This window comes from Medicago sativa, chromosome 7 (genome assembly GCF_051527215.1).
Source record: "Medicago sativa cultivar Bolivia chromosome 7, Bolivia_mono, whole genome shotgun sequence".
NCBI lineage: Eukaryota > Viridiplantae > Streptophyta > Magnoliopsida > Fabales > Fabaceae > Medicago > Medicago sativa.
In genome coordinates this window covers 24936250-24956971 of record NC_140755.1, presented here as the reverse complement: position 1 = coordinate 24956971, position 20722 = coordinate 24936250, and the positions used below count along the sequence as shown (strand labels likewise).

The 20722-nt window shown below is 37.2% G+C and overlaps 1 protein-coding gene and 1 long non-coding RNA gene across 6 annotated transcripts; both read right to left on the bottom strand.

The window, feature by feature from the left end:
• Positions 1-11444: 11444 nt before the first annotated feature.
• On the bottom strand, positions 11445-15866 carry LOC146905112 (uncharacterized). 5 transcript variants are annotated; one of them, XR_015019574.1, is made up of 8 exons: positions 15090-15866; positions 14916-14989; positions 14769-14804; positions 14294-14354; positions 13637-13783; positions 12283-12391; positions 11898-11967; positions 11445-11771 (listed from the first exon to the last, which is right to left on the bottom strand). It is a non-coding gene; the product is annotated as an uncharacterized LOC146905112 (long non-coding RNA). The 5 variants fall into 5 exon arrangements; XR_015019573.1 differs by having other exon boundaries at positions 11445-11684; XR_015019575.1 differs by having other exon boundaries at positions 11898-11936.
• Positions 15867-19352: 3486 nt separating this feature from the next.
• On the bottom strand, positions 19353-20566 carry LOC146905111 (protein VACUOLELESS GAMETOPHYTES-like). The gene is made up of 2 exons (XM_085725441.1): positions 20532-20566; positions 19353-20270 (listed from the first exon to the last, which is right to left on the bottom strand). Exon 2 carries the CDS (start codon positions 20242-20244, stop codon positions 19525-19527), a length of 720 nt encoding a protein of 239 aa, XP_085581567.1. The 5' UTR covers positions 20245-20270; positions 20532-20566; the 3' UTR covers positions 19353-19524.
• Between the last annotated feature and the right edge of the window lie 156 nt (positions 20567-20722).

Here is a 20722-nt window from a genome sequence, read left to right as displayed (position 1 = left end):
GACATTCCAAATAACCTTCCAAGTCATGGATATCAATGCCTCTTACAGCTGTCTCCTCGGAAGACCATGGATCCACGACGCTGGAGCAGTCACATCCACTTTGCATCAGAAGCTCAAGTTCATGAGGAATGGTAAGATTGTCACTGTGCATGGTGAGGAAGCATATCTAGTTAGCCAGGTATCATCGTTCTCTTGTGTTGAAGCAGGGTCCGCTGAAGGGACGTCATTCCAAGGCTTGACTGTTGAGGGTGCAGAGCCCCGGAGGGCTGGTGCTAGCATGGCTTCACTAAAGGACGCCCAGAAGGCTGTTCAAGCAGGGCAAGCTGCTGGCTGGGGCAAAGTGATTCAGATTTTGGAAAACAAGCGTAAAGAGGGCCTTGGATTCTCCCCGACATCTGCTGTTTCAAAGGGAACTTTTTACAGTGCTGGGTTCATCAATGCTATTACTGAAAATGCTGCTGAAGGTGGTTACGTGCCTGCATTTGTTATACCAGGAGGCACTGTGAGAAATTGGGAAGCCATTGATGTTCCTTTAGTCATGCATGCTTCCGTGTAATGTGTCTTGTTGCTCATGTTTTCTTGTTTTCAAAATAACAATCCTTTCGCTCTGCCCAAGGCGAAAGTGATATCATTGTAAGGGCGTGTTTGTTTCGGCATTGCCGTTATCAATAAAAGTTGTCGTTTTTCTCACGACTCCTTGTTTTTTACTTTTTAGTGCCTTTTTCTTGGAAATAATGGTAATGCCAGAAAAAACCAAAACATCTGTATTTTCTTATTAATTTCAAAAATCTGCATGAAAAAACTTTTTCTAAAATCATCCCAATCATATTATGCAGATTGAACCATAATAAACTCGTTGAACACAGTGACCCTATGGTTCCTCCAAATTTTGAATTCCCTGTGTATGAAGCTGAAGATGAGGATGATGATGAAGAGATACCGTATGAGATCACTCGACTGCTTGAGCAAGAAAGAAGAGCCATTCAGCCTCACCAGGAAGAAATTGAGTTTATCAACCTGGGTACTGAAGGGAACAAGCGAGAGATCAAGATTGGTGCTGCACTTGAGCCAGAGGTGAAAAAGAAGATCATTCAGCTGCTCCATGATTATCCAGATGTCTTTGCATGGTCCTATGAAGATATGCCGGGTCTAGATCCCAAGATCATGGTACATCGGATACCGACAAGACCTGAATGTCCTCCTGTCAAACAGAAATTGAGAAGGTCTCGTCCAGACATGGCTCTTAAGATCAAGGCTGAAGTACAAAAGCAAATTGATGCAGGTTTCCTCATGACAGCTGAATACCCTGAGTGGATTGCCAACATCGTACCAGTACCAAAGAAAGATGGGAAAGTTCGAATGTGCGTTGATTACAGAGATCTGAACAAAGCCAGTCCAAAAGATAACTTCCCATTGCCTCATATTGATGTGCTCGTTGACAGTACTGCTCAATCCAAAGTGTTCTCTTTCATGGATGGTTTCTCTGGTTATAACCAAATACAGATGTCACGTGAAGATAGAGAAAAGACGTCCTTCATCACTCCGTGGGGAACGTTCTGTTATAAAGTAATGCCGTTTGGCTTGATAAATGCTGGTGCTACCTATCAAAGAGGTATGACAACTCTGTTTCATGATATGATTCACAAAGAAATTGAAGTATATGTTGATGATATGATTGTGAAGTCAAGTGATGAAGAGCAGCATGTCGTGTATTTGAAAAAGATGTTTGAAAGATTGAGAAAGTACAAGCTGCGGTTGAATCCTAACAAGTGCACATTTGGTGTAAGATCGGGAAAGTTGCTAGGCTTCATTGTCAGTCAAAAAGGCATTGAAGTTGATCCTGATAAAGTCCGAGCCATCAGAGAGATGCCGGCCCCTCAAACTGAAAAGCAAGTCAGAGGTTTCCTCGGACGTCTGAATTACATTTCAAGATTCATATCTCACATGACTACTACTTGTGGTCCCATTTTCAAATTGCTCAGAAAGAATCAGCCTGTTGTATGGAATGATGAATGTCAGGAAGCTTTCGATAGCATCAAAGAATACCTGTTGGAACCACCTATCCTTGTCCCACCAGTGGAAGGGAGGCCTTTGATTATGTATCTGTCAGTATTAGATGATTCAGTGGGTTGTGTTCTCGGTCAACAAGATGAGACTGGTAAGAAAGAGCATGCTATCTACTATCTGAGCAAGAAGTTCACCGACTGCGAGACTCGGTATACAATGCTTGAAAAGACTTGTTGTGCTTTAGCGTGGGCTGCCAAACGCCTGCGTCATTATATGGTGAATCATACCACTTGGTTGATATCCCGAATGGATCCAATCAAGTACATCTTTGAAAAGCCTGCTGTTACTGGAAAGATTGCACGTTGGCAAATGTTGTTGTCTGAATATGATATTGTGTACAAAGCTCAGAAAGCAATCAAAGGAAGCGTCCTTGCTGAGCATCTTGCTTGTCAACCTCTTGATGATTACCAGCCAATTAAGTTTGACTTCCCTGATGAAGAGATTATGTATCTGAAAGCAAAAGACTGTGAAGAGCCACTGATCAATGAAGGGCCAGATCCCAATAGCAAGTGGGGATTGGTGTTTGATGGTGCTGTTAATGCTTACGGTAAAGGAATTGGAGCCATCATTGTAACTCCACAGGGGCACCACATTCCTTTCACTGCCCGAATAACTTTTGAATGCACAAACAACATAGCTGAGTATGAAGCATGCATCTTGGGCATTGAAGAAGCCCTTGACCTGAGAATCAAACACCTTGACATCTATGGAGATTCTGCACTTGTTATTAATCAGATAAAGGGTGAATGGGAAACTCATCATGAGAAGCTGATCCCTTACCGTGACTACGCAAGACGTTTGTTGACATACTTTACCAAGGTTGAGCTGCACCACATCCCTCGGGATGAAAACCAGATGGCTGATGCTCTCACTACTTTGTCTTCCATGTTTCGTGTGAATCACTGGAATGATGTGCCTGTAATCAAAGTGCAGCGTCTTGATAGACCCGCTCATGTGTTTACTATTGAAAATATGCCAGATCAAGCTGATGAGGTTGTGAATGATAAAAAGCCTTGGTATTACAACATCAAACAATTCTTGCAGAATCATGAATATCCACCTGGTGCTTCCAACAGGGATAAAAAGACCTTGAGACGATGGGCTAGCAAATTCCTTCTGGACGGAGAAATCCTATACAAGAGGAACTATGACATGGTCTTGTTGAGATGTGTTGACAAACAAGAAGCTGAGCAGTTGATGCATGATGTACATGACGGTACTTTTGGGACCCACGCTTCGGGTCACACCATGTCAAGAAAACTGTTAAGAGCCGGCTATTACTGGATAACTATGGAGCGTGACTGCCACAAACATGCTAAGAGATGTCACAAATGTCAAATTTATGCTGACAAGATTCATGTGCCTCCACACGCTCTCAATGTTATATCTTCCCCATGGCCTTTCTCTATGTGGGGCATTGACATGATCGGGAGAATTGAACCAAAAGCTTCCAATGGACATCGTTTCATCCTAGTGGCAATTGACTACTTCACCAAGTGGGTTGAGGCCGCTTCCTATGCAAATGTGACCAAGCAAGTGGTTGTCAAATTTATCAAGAATAACATCATCTGTCGATATGGTGTTCCCAACAAGATCATCACTGACAATGGTTCCAATCTGAACAATAGTATGATGCAAGCTTTATGTGAAGAATTCAAAATTGAACATCACAACTCTTCTCCTTATAGACCTCAGATGAATGGTGCAGTTGAGGCCGCTAACAAGAACATCAAGAAGATTGTTCAGAAGATGGTCACTACTTACAAAGACTGGCACGAAATGTTACCCTTTGCCTTGCATGGTTACCGTACTACGGTGCGCAGTTCAACCGGGGCAACTCCTTTCTCTTTGGTATATGGTATGGAAGCAGTTCTCCCTCTGGAAGTGGAGATTCCATCTCTTCGAGTAATCATGGAAGCAAAATTGACTGAGGCTGAATGGTGTCAAAGTCGGTATGATCAATTGAATCTGATTGAAGAGAAACGTATGAATGCTATGACTCATGGACAGTTGTATCAAGTACGAATGAAGAATGCTTTTGACAAGAAAGTCCGACCTCGAGAATTCAAGGAAGGCGAACTTGTATTGAAAAGAAGGATAAGTCAGCAACCCGACCCAAGGGGCAAGTGGACACCTAACTATGAAGGTCCTTATGTTGTCAAGAAGGCTTTCTCTGGTGGTGCTTTGATTCTTACGCACATGGATGGTGTTGAACTCCCAAATCCTGTTAATGCCGATATAGTCAAGAAATACTTTGTCTAGAAAGAAAAGAACAGCGTGGTAGGTCGAAAACCCGAAAGGGCGGCCTAGGCAAAAAAGCGCTTCCCGGTGGATCGAAAACCCGAAAGGGCGATCCAGGCAAAATTAGGGACAAAAAAAATATATGAAAAAGCTCGCTGAGATTGTACGCAACTCAGGCAAGAATGAGCGCCTCGATGAACCGAAAACCCGAAAGGGCGGTTCATGCAAAAATGAGGTTGACAATAAAAGACAAGTAACTATATCTGGCAAATCACCATCACCCCTTGGGGCATCTGCAACTGTCAATGATCTTCTTCATCAGAGGCTTCTGTACTTGTGAATTCAAAATTTCTATGAAATGTAGCGGTCATCGTGTTCAATGTATCACCAACCAATAAAATTACCATTTTCCAAGCTTTGTAAATCCGTGAAGTCATGCCCTTGGCTGACTCTCACTCTTCTACATCAATCTGAGCCTTTCTACTGTTTGAAACTCTACTTTTCTTTCTACTTTCAAATGCTATGTACAAAATATTTTCTTTCTATTTTGATAATGTCAATGGCTGAAACAAACATTTTTGAAAATTGAAAAATCTTTTTCTGTCTATTTTGAAGGCAAACCTGAGCAATAAGGTGCATTTCAATGAAACATGCATGAATAAATGAATGTCAATGTCTATTTCAATATATGCTACAAACAGGTTACTCCCCAGGATGATCTGTGGTCAATGGCAAGAATGAAAAAACAGAATGAAAATGAAAAAATGAAAATGAAAATAAAAAGCTCGCTAAGTTGAAAACCCGAAAGGGCGGCTTAGGCAAAAATGAGCACCCCGCTGATTGACAACCTATGAAGGCAATTCAGGCAAAAATGGGGCAATGCAAAGAACCTATTCCCCGGTGAATCGAAAACCCGAAAGGGCGGTTCAGGCAAAAGTGGGGTTTGAAAATGAAAAATGAAAGAATGGAATATTAAAAAAGCATTGACCACAGATGCGAACATCCAATATTTACCCAGCACTGACACGCCTAGCAACGGCGACCTGTATCCAAGGACTTTCCAAGGGTCCCTCCTTTACAAGTTTTATTGCCCTCAGCCATGGTTTCGATACGTCTCCCGACGACGGTCTCTCCAAAAGAGTTTTTTCCCCTGTGAATATGTTGCAGCACGAGCCACTACGTGCCCAATCATCCAATGTTTCGTCTGCCTTTGCGAAACTTCTCTGTCAAACTGCCAACCAATCATGCATTCCAAGCATTCATACATGCATAATCATGCATTTTATGTGCTCATACATCCAATAATCTTGCTATACCATACATACATGTTGCATATCCAACTTTCAACTGCCAAGTTCAATGCAAGTTTCAACTCTCCAACTTCAATCCCAATCATGCCAAATGCCAAATTCAATTCCAAATTCAATTCAATTTCAACCTGTCAAATTCAAAGCAATTTCCAATCTCCAATTCCAATGTTGACATCCAATGACAATGTCAATGTCAATCTCCAATTCCAATTCCAATGCCAATTTCCAATTCCAATGCCAATTCCAATGTCAATCTCCAATGTCAATTTCAATGTCAATCTCCAATTTTCAATTCCAATTTCAATGTCAATCTCCAATGACAATCTCCAATGTCAATATCCAACGTCAATTTCAGTGTCAATGGCAAATGTCAATTCCAATGTCAATACCCAATGCCAATGTCAATGTCAATGTCAATTTTCAATTCAAATGTCAATTGCAACTCTCAATCCAATGCCTATGTCTATGTCTCTGGTCAATCTCAACTTTCAATGCCAATTTTCAATTCAAATCAATGTCAATTTACTCTCAATTTACTCTTGGGCCAACAAAAATGGTCATGTCTACTTTCAAATTAAGTCAATAACAATTTACCCTCAATTGGTATCTTGTTAAACCAGACTTTCAATTTGTATCTTGTTACTGGTCAAGCGCCAGGTTCGATCCAAAAAAGAACCACTTGTACCTGCTTATACACCTATGCTTCCGGACAAACGGCAAGTTCGATAGAACAGTTTGTACCCAGCTTATGTTCTATTATCGGTCAAATGGCAAGTTCGATAGAACAGTTTGTACCCAGCTTATGCTTTGTTATCAGTCAGACGGCAAGTTCAATCTGAAGAACAGTTTGTACCCAGCTTATGCTTTGTTATCAGTCAAACGACAAGTTCGATCTAAGAGAACAGTCTGCACTCTCCCACATGATGTGGTGATAATCCAACAAGCAAGTTCAATCCAAAGAAACAGCTTGTATCAACCCTTTTGTCTATGTCTCCAGCCAAACAGCCAGTTCAATCCAAAAGAACAGTTTGTGTCTGCCTATCTGTTTGTATCTTCAACCAAGTGTCAAGTTCGATCCAAAGAACCACTTGTATCTGCCTATATGTCTATGTTTCCGGTCAAGTGCCAAGTTCAATCCCAAGAACAGCTTGCACCTATCTCTTGTTTTGTATTCCTTGGTCAAGTGACTAGTTCGACCCAAAGAACAGCTTGTACCTTATTTTCTATCCCTGGTTTGTCTACCCTGTCAATGTCCACCTGAATCCCCAGTGACATGATAGGTTCCATAGACTCCAGTTGTTTGTCTTGCATTCATAATCAAACATTACATAGCATTCATGTTTTTGAAAATCTGAAAACGTATTTTTATGTCCAAAAGCAGTGCAAATGTTAATATTTAAGTATCTTCGTCCCGTCAACTCTAAGACTTCGTCTCTTGACTCTCCGGACAAAGAAACTTAAATAGGGGCAGCTGTTATACCCTAATTTTGGACCTAAAAATACTTGTTCAATTCTTCTTTTCTTGCATTTCAAGCCATTTGAACTGTCTCTGATCAATTACATCTTTCTCTGCATTTTATTTCAACGATTATCTGCAAAATTCACATGCAAGGGTATTTTAGTCATTTCCTATGTCAAAATTTCTCTCAGTCTTTCAAAATTTTGTTTGAGTCCTTTCAAATAGGTTGAATAAGTCTTTGTTTCATTCTGTGTCAAAATCCATTCCAAAAATTGCATTTGAAGTCATTTTTTGAGTCAGTTTTGCCCCTAGGGGCATTTTAGTCATTTCAAGTGTTAAAACTCTGTTTAAACCCTCAAAATTGCCTCTGAGTCTATTAATTTTGCTTATATGAGTCTTTGATTCAATTTCTGTTAAAAGTCCATTTTTCAATTGCATCTGAGTCATTTTCAGCCCCAGGGGCATTTTAGTCATTTCACACGAAATTTCGGCAGAGAGGTACTTTAAAGTACCTCATTTAGGCCATTGGTTCGTTTTAGTCCGTTTTGTCAAATTTTAGACGTTTCACTTTACGTTCAGTCAAATTATCATTTTTTATTTTCAATTTTATTTTTTTAGTTTTTTTTAAGTCCAAAGTGTCCAAAATTGCATTTCAGTCCCCCAAGTCACCTTATTTTCTTTAAGGTCCTTTTTCTTTATTCGTTTTTTTAAAGTCAAACTTTTTAAATCTTTTGGTCAAATTACATTTTAGTCCAGATTTCTTAACAATTTTGCAGGTTAGTCCCTCAATTTTTCAGAATTGCACAAAGGTCCCTGAAGTCCAAAACACAGCAAGGCCGAAACCACCTAAGCTTAAGTCCACATGTCAGCATTTTATTGGTCCAGGAATACACTTGGCAGCCTATAAAAGGCTCCAATCATTGCCATGCCACTCAGATTTCAACAACTCATCACAAACAACTTTCACATTTTCTCTCTCCTCTAACAGAATCCAGAAACGAAATTCTTCAAGGATGAAGATGAATCTTCATCTTCTCCATTGAACCCTAACTCAATTCAAGCTCAATTCTTCACAGAACCGTACCAATTTCATCACAAAAAGTTCAAATTCAACGAAAACAATTCAAGATTGAGGTGATTTTGCTTCACAATTCTCAGAGATTCGAAGGAATCATCATCATCGAATTGAGAACTTTGCAATTCCAACACCGAATTATCAAGAGGATAAACGGTGTGATCACAGAGTTTGAGGAAGAGAAGAAGAGAAATCAAAGAATCAGAGAGTACGAAGAGTGAGAAGACGAAGAGAGCTTCGATTTATTTTCGAAGTTCGAATTCAGGAGCTCACCAGAGGCAAGAAGAAGATACCAGATCATCTTTTCGCCATTCTTTCGTTTGAACCTCCAAAATTCAAGCAGGTAAACCGTTAAACTCACCTTTGTCCTCATAATCTTGTATTCTTTTGATTACGAACACTTTCACGTTAGGATCCATGTAGATCGTAAAGAATCAGTGTGATTTGGAATGCTTCGAAGTAATTTCATCAAAAAAATATCCAGATCAAAACGTTTCGAATAATTTTCCTCAAAAGTAGCAAGATCGAAGCATTTCAAACTCATCCCTATAAGAGATAACAAAATCGAACGTTTCGAATGACTTTTCTTCAAAAAAAAATACAAAGATCCGAAACGTTTGGTCCGATCTACATAGATCTAGGGTTTCTTTGCGATCTCTGACGTTTGATTCATGTTTAGAACAAAAAACGAACGGTGAGAAGCTTTAGATCTTTGAGTTTAGGTGAGTTTAAGTGACGGTTAGGTTTCCGGCAACGGAATCTTCGCCGGCGGCGGTGAAATCCGCCGGAGAAGACGACCAGAGGTCTAGAGAGAAGGGAGAGCGTTTAGGTTAGAGAGAGAGTGAGAAGAGTGGAATGAATGGTGGACCGGTCCATGTGTTTTTATAAGGACGTGAACCAGACCGGTTCACCTGAACCAGTCTGGTTCACCCCTGGGCCTGGAATCTCCACCGTTAGATCTAGGTTTAGTGTTCCTGGATCAATCCTACGTTCCACAGGCCTCCTTGTGATCCAGGATCCATTTGTGTTTGGGTTTGGGCCTTAAGCCGTTAATTTTCTGTGTTTTATGTACTCTCTTGCTATTTTCATACTATTGTTTGCTAATCACACCTCTGGCAGGCTTTAAATCTTTAGAAAATTCTTAAAAAAATTTGTGAATATGTCTTGACACACTTGTGATAATTTTGTGTTGTTTTTACGTAATAAAAACTGGTAAAAAATAATGTGATATTTTTCTTGCTTATTTTTGTGGTGTGTTGTTTTGACTCTTGTGAAAAATTACATGATCTTGTTTTTTAATCTTGATGCATGATATTGAATTGTGACATGTGAGTTTGTGATGAGTTTATCTCTGTTTTGTTGCATATGTGTGGTTTGTATTTGTTTACTTGCTTTACAAGTTACTTTTGTGTATGAATAAATGCAAGAAATACCAAGGTTTACTTTGTGAATGAGAGATCATCATGTGCCTTTAATTCTTGTATTAAAATCTGATTCCAAATCTTAAAAATTTCCATTGGAATACAAGAATTATAGGTTGCATGATTCTTGCATTTTTATAAGTAAGTTTTGGCTTAGTTTTACACTTGTTTAGTTTCTTTTTTCCATGCTTTTATCATGACCTTTTGCTTGCATTATTTCACCCTATGCTACTAACATTTTCTTGTTTCATGTCTCATATCTCCCATAAGCATTCTCATGTCATTCCATATCCATCTTATATCTTACACTTTAAGTTTCAATTCCATACAAAAATTAGGATGTAAATACTTAAGAGTTTTTTTGTAATATTTTTCATGTCATTTTAATTTCTTGGCAAAGAGGCCATAGAATGTATCTAGGGTATGATGTAAAGGACAATGGACTCTAATAATGTACACCGACACAAGCACCGACACATGCACACACATCACTAAGTAGCTAGAATATGCATGTTTAGATGTATGTTTAGGATTGTATGCTTAGATGTATGTTTAGGCTTTATACTTAGAAAAACCAATTTTCCAAACAAATGTGAACAACTTCACTCAAAGCTTTTCCAAATAAACCTTGGGATCCAATATCCCATTGTATTTTCTTTTCCATTTTCTTAATCAAATTTCAATGAAAATAATCAAACTTTGACTTCTTTTGCAATTCACTAATCCAACCTCACTATTTCCTAATCTCATGCCCTTGAGGCCCCTTTCTATTCTTCAAAATCCATTTTCAAACTTAAAATCAACCAACAAAAACAAAAACATTTTTGAGAGAGAACTACGGTGGATTTGATCCCTTAATCGGGTACGTAAGCAAGGAACAAAATTCCTTCAATTCAACTAAAATAAAAATCCAAAAACATTCTTCTCCCTCCAATTCTTCACTTAGAAACTCTTAGGTTTAAATAACATCTTTCAAAATAGCATTTAAAAATAAAGTGCGCGCGTAGAAAATAAAGACGGTTCCTATAGGATACTATAGTCGTTATGGGTGCCTAACACCTTCCCGTAGCGAAAACAACTCCCGGACCTCGATTCTCAAGGGTTTTGCTTACTTTTTCCCTTCCCAAGAAAAAATAAGATATCACCGGTTTAAAAGGTTCAAACGTAATCAATGTTTGACACCCGAAAACCAAGATAAAACAAGCATACATAAAAGAGGTGAGAACAATAGATGATTTTCCTTTCAACCTTTGAACTATGAGATATGAACGAACCTAAATAAGGGAGTTTAAAAGTAGTAGTTCAAACTAAATAGTACATAGACATGTTTTTTAAATCTCAACCTTTAATAACTTGCGAGAACTTTTTTCCTTTTATGTTTTTTTGGTCTGCCCTCTACTTTTCAGTTTCACAACTTTGCTTGCATCTGTCAGTTTGTTTAATCACGATTTTCGATGCACAAACACTACAAGAAAATATGTGATTTGCTACGCCGGTTTCTGGAGCTAATACGCAGCTAATTCCTAGCAAACGAGTTTAGCTAGAGATATGCTAGGGAATACCTATTGATTCGGCCGTAGCATGGATTGAGAGACAAATTTGCTAGGGAATTATTTCTTAGTAAATCCGTAGCTAGTAAAACATAAATCATAGCAAATATTTAGTTAATCCGCAGCAGAAAAGCATTCAAAATCAATTTTCCGCAGCAAAATAACCATGACTTATCATAGCAATTTGGCAACAAACCTACAGTAACATAACTAAGACTTGGCGCAGCAATTCCATAGCAAATCTACAGCAGAAATTTAACAATTTTTTTTAATGGATCCTAGCAATTAGGACCTTTTAACCTTTTAAAAAAAACATTTAAATCACTACCAATCAATTAATGGATTGAGCTTATACATGTGAGTTGAGCACATAGTATTATTTAATGAATTGGCTCATTCAAGAGTGGAGCTTATACATGAGATTCTACCTATTATAACAAAAATTAAGCTTATACATGAAAAAAGTTTGTTTATCAAAGCTTCTTGGCATGCTGTAGATGAATTTGGCTCATTCAAACTACTATCCTTGGTACCATATGAAGATATACACTCAGCAAGAAGCTAAAGAAAGAAGAGATCAACATTATGTTACCAGCTTTGTCCCCAATGATGATAAGTACAAGAAATTAAAAGCATAAGATATCTGAACTGAAAGAAAGAAAAATCTTCTCAACCACTTTTAACGAAGCTTCATATTTGTTAGCTTATTATATATCAGAAGAGGGCGGCTTATACGAAACTGAAACAAGATAAAGGATTCAATTATATGTGTACCTTGGAGGTAAGTTCATCTAATGCAGGATAAGCAGCCATCTACAATTCAGTTGTACATGCAGCAAGAAATCTAACAAATCAAATGGTTAAACAAAAATAAATGTCACCAAATGACAAATGGTTTGGGGCTGGTGTGACCTTGAGGTTAACAGAGGAAGTACTTGCTTACAGAAATTTGCATTACTATATCATGATACACACTTATTTTATAAGCTGCAGATTAAGTTGACTATTCAAATAAAGGCCAATTCAATGATTCTAAATTTGAACTTAATTTCAATGCTTTCCTAATACAACCCAAAATCAGTCCCAAATTGCTTTAAAAACTATGCAACAAGACAGCTCCCCAAAGGTTCACAACCAGCTAGCAAAATCAGAATCATACCTGAAGTGACTCAGCGTCGATAGCCATCAAGTTGGTTATTTTTCCAGATGCAAATTGTTTTTCGCGCTTCATGAGTAAGCGTTAGAAACTTGCGAAATACTGCAGCCACCTACAAGGAAGAAAATTGGAACACCCATGACATTTTGAAAATATTGAGCTTCACATAACACTCCCAAAGACCTACCAAACTAAAGTTCAGATAGCTCTTAGTCAAATCTCCAAAACAAGTAGTAGTATCATCAAACAGAGCAAATAAATAAATTAAGCATCAAAACTGTTGTCTTCGCAATACATTCAATAAAATTCAAAAATCAGCAAATAACATTTATTCAGATTCATTTATTTCAAATACCAGAAATTTATGTCAAATACCAGAAATTGTTCTTGTAAATAATTTCAATAAAAATTCACATAGTATCTCTTCCATTGCTAACATGGCGGATATAAGTTAATTTCAGTTCAAGATCAAAGCTTCTACTTGAGCCTTAAATGCCAACAAACATGTTATCAAAGCTTCTACTTGAGCCTTAAATGTCAATTAACATGTTATCAAAGCGTTTGGAAAGCAGAAAAATGAAACAAGAAATTAATATGCAGAGTTTCAATCAACTCTAAACTATTATTTTTTCTTGTATGATTAAACTCATTAATTCGCTTATGAGCACCAATCAACCATATCAGAATTTAGATATGTAGATGTGATGCAACAAATTCAACTGTACATACATGAAAGAAATGTAATTCATGTGTTATTAATTGAACAATTCACCCACAGAAAAAGAAAACAAGAGTTCACTTATTGCTGCATGATAAAAGCTCATATTGAGTATAATATAAAGGCATGCTAAGTATCCAAATAACAAACCAATAAACTAGTCATTTTTTAAACCACATGTGGACTTCAATTGCTTGTTGTTAGAACAGGGGATCTTGTTAAAAAGCCTCAACATCGTGTGGGTAAAAAGCCTCTACATCATAGGAAATGATCATGTCAAAGGAACGGTGATGACAGGATTTAAAAACATTGCTAAAGAACAACTATATATTATCCTGAAGAAAAACTGATCTATGAAGCTCATCAACGCCTTAAAAACGCCCTTATTTAATGCAGTGTAAAAGAGGAAGGGCATAACCATACAAACCAAGAGCAGTGAACGATATAAACCAGAGATACATGCACATAGAAATATAGTTGACCAAAAAATGTCATAAAAAATGAAATTATTTAATGGAGTAAATTGTAAGGATTGTTTAGCAAGAATCTAAATTTTAAAAACTAACATAGGGTTATGATTAAAGATTATTATAAAGACATTTGCAAAGGCACTCCAACATTTAAATTATTGATACTTACACTTGACATTGAGTCTTCAGAGGCAGAAGACGTAGTGTCTGTAAACAGAAACTGGATCCAGTACAACTCGAACTTGTCAGAAATTTCCTTCAGAAGCTCGTTTCATTGCTCAAGTGGTGGCTTCGGAACTGACAACAACTTGACCACCTGCAATTGAAGTCAGTTAATCGTGTTTTTAATTGTAACTTCCACTTCATAAAATATCATTCAAAGCGAAAGCTTTTGTTTGACATTGCATCCTTCACCGTCATGTGAGAGTAATTTTTATATAAGAAGGACGAGTAAATCTTGTCGTTGAATCTAACCATGAATTAATATGAATAAAGATGTGTAACTAATAAAACCATTTAATCTTGACTGTATATGGTTAATGGCCAAGATTTCTCTCATGCACATATATCCTACTCACAATCTAACTGTGTGTGGGTTTCTTTCGTGTGCATATATCCTACTCACAATCTAACTGAGTGTGACACCACACACGCACACACACACTTTCAATGACTAAAAAATCATCCGAAGTTCTGAATATTAAACTTTATACGCAAATGAATAGTTGGAATATTCAACTTTATCTTTTATTAACTGGAAAATAGGTGACCATAAAGCAGAGGTTGCCTAAAGAAGGGAGAAAAGATAAAGGCTCGAAACACTTACAACAAACCTGAGGAGGAGACAAGACTTGCCCACACCAGAATCTCCAGTCAACAAATAGTCACTGAAAATAACATAGAATGCACCAGTCAAAGATATGATACTTTCATGTATGCCTATCTTTTTCCTAAAGAGAATGACCATAGAAAAATGGGTGACTATGACATGGCCCAAATGAGTTATAGTCTATAATGGACTAAGTTTTGATAAGCATTGATATATTATAGAACAATCAAGAAACATAATTATGTTATAATATACAAATGGAGACGAAGTTTATTCACGTAGACCAAAACATAATTGGATCATACTATACCAAAACTCAAGCTTGTGTGTGCCACAGTAGACAGAAAAACATGATCGTCTAAAAGGTAATGTGTACGCTGCCACATATATAGGACATCATTTATAATTAATTAATCCTATATTAAAGTTATGCACCGACAACACATTCTCCTTTACTAAATTGTTTTCTGACCTGTACATCATTTATCCGAATGGACTTCACTAGCTCCTGAAATGGTAAAACCATAATCAATATTCACAATGAAGTATGTAGCACCAAAATCAATAGAAAAAGGTACATAAAAAAATGAAATCAACACTATCTTCTCTAAAATCTTACAGAAAGAAGCAAGCTGCTTGAGATACTCTACTCTCTTCCCCTAAAATCTTACAGCAAGAAGAATCAACACGGTCCTGAAAATTATAACAGAAAATTCTATAAAATCAACAATTCAATAAACATACACATTAATATATCACTATCAAACAATATAATAAACTGAAATCAAATAACCTAGATTATCCATTTGAAGTCTAATCATGCTCAACCAGTCCAGTACATGCGTGATCCGTGAATACAATACATGCTCGAAATATCAAAGTTCAGAATCAGTGAGCAAAGTTAAAAATCAAATTGTAATTAGATCAGAAATATCAAATTTAATCTAATCAAGCACAATAACAAATCAAAAAAATCAAAACCCTAATATGTGTTCAAAACCAGAAAAATTGACTTCAAATTAAGAAAAATATATACAGAGTAACTACATACCGCAGATTTGTGAGATCAAGAAAAATTGACTTCAGAATGGACGATTGATTTGGATATGCAAATGATTCAGAATCGATTTTGGAACCACAATCGATTTTTAAAAAAATCAATCGATCTCAGTGTGAAGGAAGATTCCATTCGACCATTTGGTGCAGATGAGAGTGAAGGGAGAATGATGAGTGAGGTCACGGTGGTGGAGAGTGAAGGTTGTGGTGGTGACGGGGAGTTTCAGATCAAGGATTGGTGGCTGGAGTGGACGTGACGGTGGCGGAGAATCGCAGAAGAAAAAGAGGTTAGAGAAGGGTTTGCATCGGAGAGAGAGAAAGATAGTGTTTCAGCGTTTTTTTTTTTAAGTAAAAATAAGAAAATAGTAAATTTTCAATATGATTTATCAAAAATAAATAAAAAATAAAATAGTAAGAGGCCGCGTATCCAAATGGTAGCCAATTGATTTAATATTAACTACCAATACATTTCATAGCAAGTTTCCATAGCAAATCTAGTTTTTTCTTGTAGTGAAACTTGCTTGCAGTTCATTAAAGGTTGGACGGCCCAATATGTAGAAACTACCCGGGTTATCACCAGCAAGCTTGCTTTTAGGTTTTACGGTTTCTTTTTAGAAACTACCAAACGCCTTTGTTTCGTCAAGCAAGCAATTCCCAGTGCTACAGGAAATGAAGGTCATAACGGTGAGAACCACACTAAAAGTGATGATGTTAGGATAAAAGTGGCCTAGAAGCTGAATTGTGTTATTAACCTTATGTTGTGAGCTTTAGTGTGGTTCTCAGTTCATTTTGGAAATCTAGAGGTTTGTACATATCATGGTAACTGGTAAGTTCGAGAATATGTAACATTGCTTTGTTTTTATCACGCCTCAAAATTTCAACTTTGTATTACATCATGGACTTTTTACTCTTCTGCTATGTTTGCTTTTATTAATTGGGCAACTCGTTGGTGCACGTCTATCGGCTACTTAATAGATAGATAGATACAAAATGTCCCACACGGAGGATGGAGGATACTCAATAAGCTAATAGGATAGTGACAATTTGAAAGCAAACAAGTCCCACATTGGAAAATTTTGTGAAATGTAGAGAGGGAGTGAGCTATAAAACCAACGTATATGTTTGATATATCTCATTTTGCTTTATTCACAGTATGGTGTACAGCCTTTTGCTTGAGTTGGGGGTTGAGAACTTATGAGGAGATAGTCTTTCACAAATTTAAGACTTTAAAATTTGTCAAGCCTCTCTTCTTATAACCTTTTGCACTCCTCATCTTATTTAGTGCTAAGATTTATCCCATTAAACTTCGCTCCTCTTATACAAATAGGGCCTTATTGGATAGACTAATGTATGAGCTTATGAAAAAAAATAGCTTAAGTAAATAAACAAGCTTTTATGGTAATTTATAAGTTCTCTCTAACAAAAATTATATCTCCATAAGATGTTTTTTCATAAACTACCTTAACAAGTTTATGAAAAAATTAAAACTTATTTATTTGCATAAGCTGTTTTGCGTATGCTCACAAATAAGCCATTCCAAACGGCTTAAATTTTTTGGGGATCAATTTCTTGCTTCTCCAATCTCCTCACACACAAGGGAGTTGGTGTGCTGACATGCTATTGTTTTAGAGAAATGCCTTCAAACATCTACAGGCCTATTAATAGTAAAGATTGCTTAGTAAATAAGCTGCGCTTATTTTGTTATTATGAATATATTTTGTTATTTGTAATTTGTTTATGTCATCACAGTATATGCATTATGCGGCAGGTTGTTACAAAACAGAACTATAGAATTCTGTGAACGTTTTGTTTCTAAGGACTTAGCTTCAATTAGCTTCAATAAGTTATCAATTAGGATTTCTCTTGAAGAACTTATTGAAGCTAATTTCTTATAACTCTTTTGTATCTTTCTTTGTAAAAAACTAATTGATAATGGATACTAGAGAATCTTGTCATTCATTGAATCGATTGTGATTTTGCTTTACAATTGATTTTTAAATTAGATCTAGATATGCTATTGTTTTTGTTGTTAAGAACTATATTGATTATTGGTTGCCATTGATACTTCTCCCACACATCTAAGTTTATTAATGTGATTTAGATTTACCAAATTCGCAACAATTTTCTTAATTAAGAGAACTTAATATTTAAAAGTAAATACGTCCATAATAATAATGATTCATATATTTAGCACCATGCTAAGTAACTAGGTACCTCCATAATGGAGGAAATAACCGGCCCACCAGAGACCAGCACACAAAAAGTATGACAAACGACAAGACAAACGGTGGTGCAAACAACAAAACAGATCAAAAGAAAAAGGCTCATTACAACGGGACCCGCTTCCTCCAAACACCCTAAACTTCTTAACAACCCAAAAAACGCAAACAAGAGCCAATGACGACGAACATGGACCCGAGTAACAAAGGCTACCTCCAAAAGAAATGACCCCAACAAACACCACCCTCCACACGTAAACAACACCTGCCAACCCCTTATATAGCTCCCGTCGCAAACCATTCCGACACCAAATACGAGTCCAAAACAACCACAATCACCCATCCTAACCTCACCAAGACAGCCCCACAATCCCTCAAGCAAAGCCACCACCACACAAAATAGAATACAACATCGAAATAGTAATAATAACAAAACACATAGTGACCTCGGGGGGATCTGGTACCAAACAAGTCAAATCTGAAACGCCACGGCCACCAACGCGTACAACGACAACAACCACGATCCTTACGACGACAAATGATCCGAAAGTTCGTTGAAGGAGGATTAATCATGCATGAAAGGGATGCCACAACCTCTGCAGTCGTCGGAAACTGATCACACATATTGACACCACACGCCCCCTCCACACCACACATCCGTCACCACCACCAACCACCCCGTCACCACCTACACTCCACCCGAAACTCACCAACAACCGACACCTTCAGCCGCCGGAAACGGACCACAAACGACACCACACAACACCACCACCATGTCACCACGCATCACCACCGCCACACATCTCCATCACACACATCACCACCGCCGCCACCGTCTCTTCCCCTCTAAACGGATCATACCACCGGAACACCGACCCATTACCACCAAAAACCACAAAACAGATAACAAAGTCGGAACCGCCACAACGAAACGAGCCACAACGAAGTGATTTGCAGCTCGCACGCGCTCCCACCATAGTATCGTGGTGGTGGAGTGACGCGAACCGAAGCAAGGGAAGCAGCAAAAGTGCAGCACGTGTTGAAGTTTCTTCATTGCTGATAGATGAAAACGTGCTCCAATGCGATGTAGTGGCGCTAGATATGAAGCAGACACGAAAAACGCAGTGGCAGTAGCTCTGAGCAGAAACAAGCAAGAACAGGACAGAGCACCAGGACACGAAAACAAACCAGGACAAGGAACCATGGAAAACAGACATGAACAGAGCACCACACCAAAGAACAAACGCGTTTCACTACAAAACGCCCCATACCACCGGCGCCGTCGGAAAAATGAGCAGCAACCACCGGACCCAAGGACCGCCGAACCGGTGCAGGAGGTGATGCGGATGGCAAGGCCATCTTCGCACCACCAACTACCTCTTCTACATCTTGGAAGCTTGGAGTTTGGATACAAGGGTATGCCGGCGATGCAAATTCTTAGAGAAAGGACAGAGAGAGTAAAGTTAGAGAGATAAGTTTTTTAGAACAACTCTAGTCTTTTGCAATACATTACAGTAAAGATAGTATATATCTCAATTTATTGAATCCAAAATAAATTGATACATTATTCAGTAAAGATAGTATATATCTCAATCACTTGAACGATATTGTTTTCCTCCATTTACTACTATCTTGTATCTCAACAAATCACCTTTCTAATTGCTTAAAATTAAAAACAGTCTCTTTTTGTTTTATTTTTTGCAGTAAAGATAGTGTATATCTCTTTTTATTGAATCCAAATTAAATTGATACATTATTCAGTAAAGAATAAAGATAGTATATATCTCAATCACTCCATACTTTATTCATTTCCACACATTATAATACATTATTTCATATATAATTAATACATATATATTCACTCACTTAAGCTTTATTCATTTTAACTATATATTTCAAACTCAAACACCAAAAGAAAAAAAATAATGTAAAAGCAAGCCAGATTATTTTGGTCTAGTAATTTGAAGCAATAGCTTCCACAATAGTAGTAACAAACGATACAGGATTTCCAAAAATAACTGAAAATATTAGCTTGAACACCACTACTGTTATCCTTGCAACCCTGCTCCTTATTCTCCCTGATGACCTTCTTCTGACTATTGGGAGCTGAATACTTGCCCCATCACTCGTAGAAGTTGAATTTGTAATTGATCCATGACCTTGAGAAAAACAACCCCTCCTAAAATTATCAAGTATCAAAGACTTGAAACAAGACACATGATAACTAGACTTTCCATCATAATAAGACCACCCTTGAAAATTTCCCACAACATGCTTATGCTTACATTTCACACACTGTGAACGAGCTTTATGATAGAGTTGCAGTGTCACGTCTCCATTATCATCAGAAATACTATGTTGCAGCTTCAAACAACAAGGATGAAGATCATATCCTGTGGTAGAGCAATGATAGACAAACCCTAACACATCTCCTCCACAAGCATTACAGTATCTTTTTTTATATCCAGGTGGTTTTCTAAGGAAATCAAAAAAGCTTTTCCTGAAAAATGGATGACGGGCGTGAGGATCAGGATATGCACATTCTCCATGCAAGACATAACTGCAATTGATATTTTCACAATGGTAACTTGATCCAAAACCTAATTCTCCACAACCACTGCATGTGTATGGTTCTCCAGGAAGCTTCCTTTGTAATGAGTGTTCATGATCCATTTCAGATATTTTTTTTTAAGTTCGATCTGTTGAAACAAAGCAAAAGTTAATAAATGTTTGGTAAAAAAAAATATTTAACAATATATAATATATGCAAGGTCGGGGTTCAAACCCCGACCACCAAAAAAAAATGGAAATATATTTTAGATATGAAATCAAAAACATATTATGAAAATATATAATATATCCCACTAATCCTAATAAGAAAAAACACTAATTCAAAGTGTATATAAGAAAATAATGCTTAAAAGTGTTTGTTTCTTTTGGTGCAAAAAGGTGTATCTTACTAAAAACTCCACTGTTGCTATTAGCTAAGATGCATTTATGTTCAAAACATACAAGATAGCTAGCTATTTATAGGCAAAACAAAAGTGTCAATATGTGACTTTTTTTGAGAGGAAAGCAAAAGGTGACTTCTTAATATATTATTTATTATGACTTCATATTTGTGACAACAAATATTAACGTAGTTTGTTAG

What these genes read in the sequence shown, in the direction of transcription:
- LOC146905111 (XM_085725441.1), bottom strand. Translation starts at nt 20,244, where the DNA reads ATGGATCATGAACACTCATTACAAAGGAAGCTTCCTGGAGAACCATAC.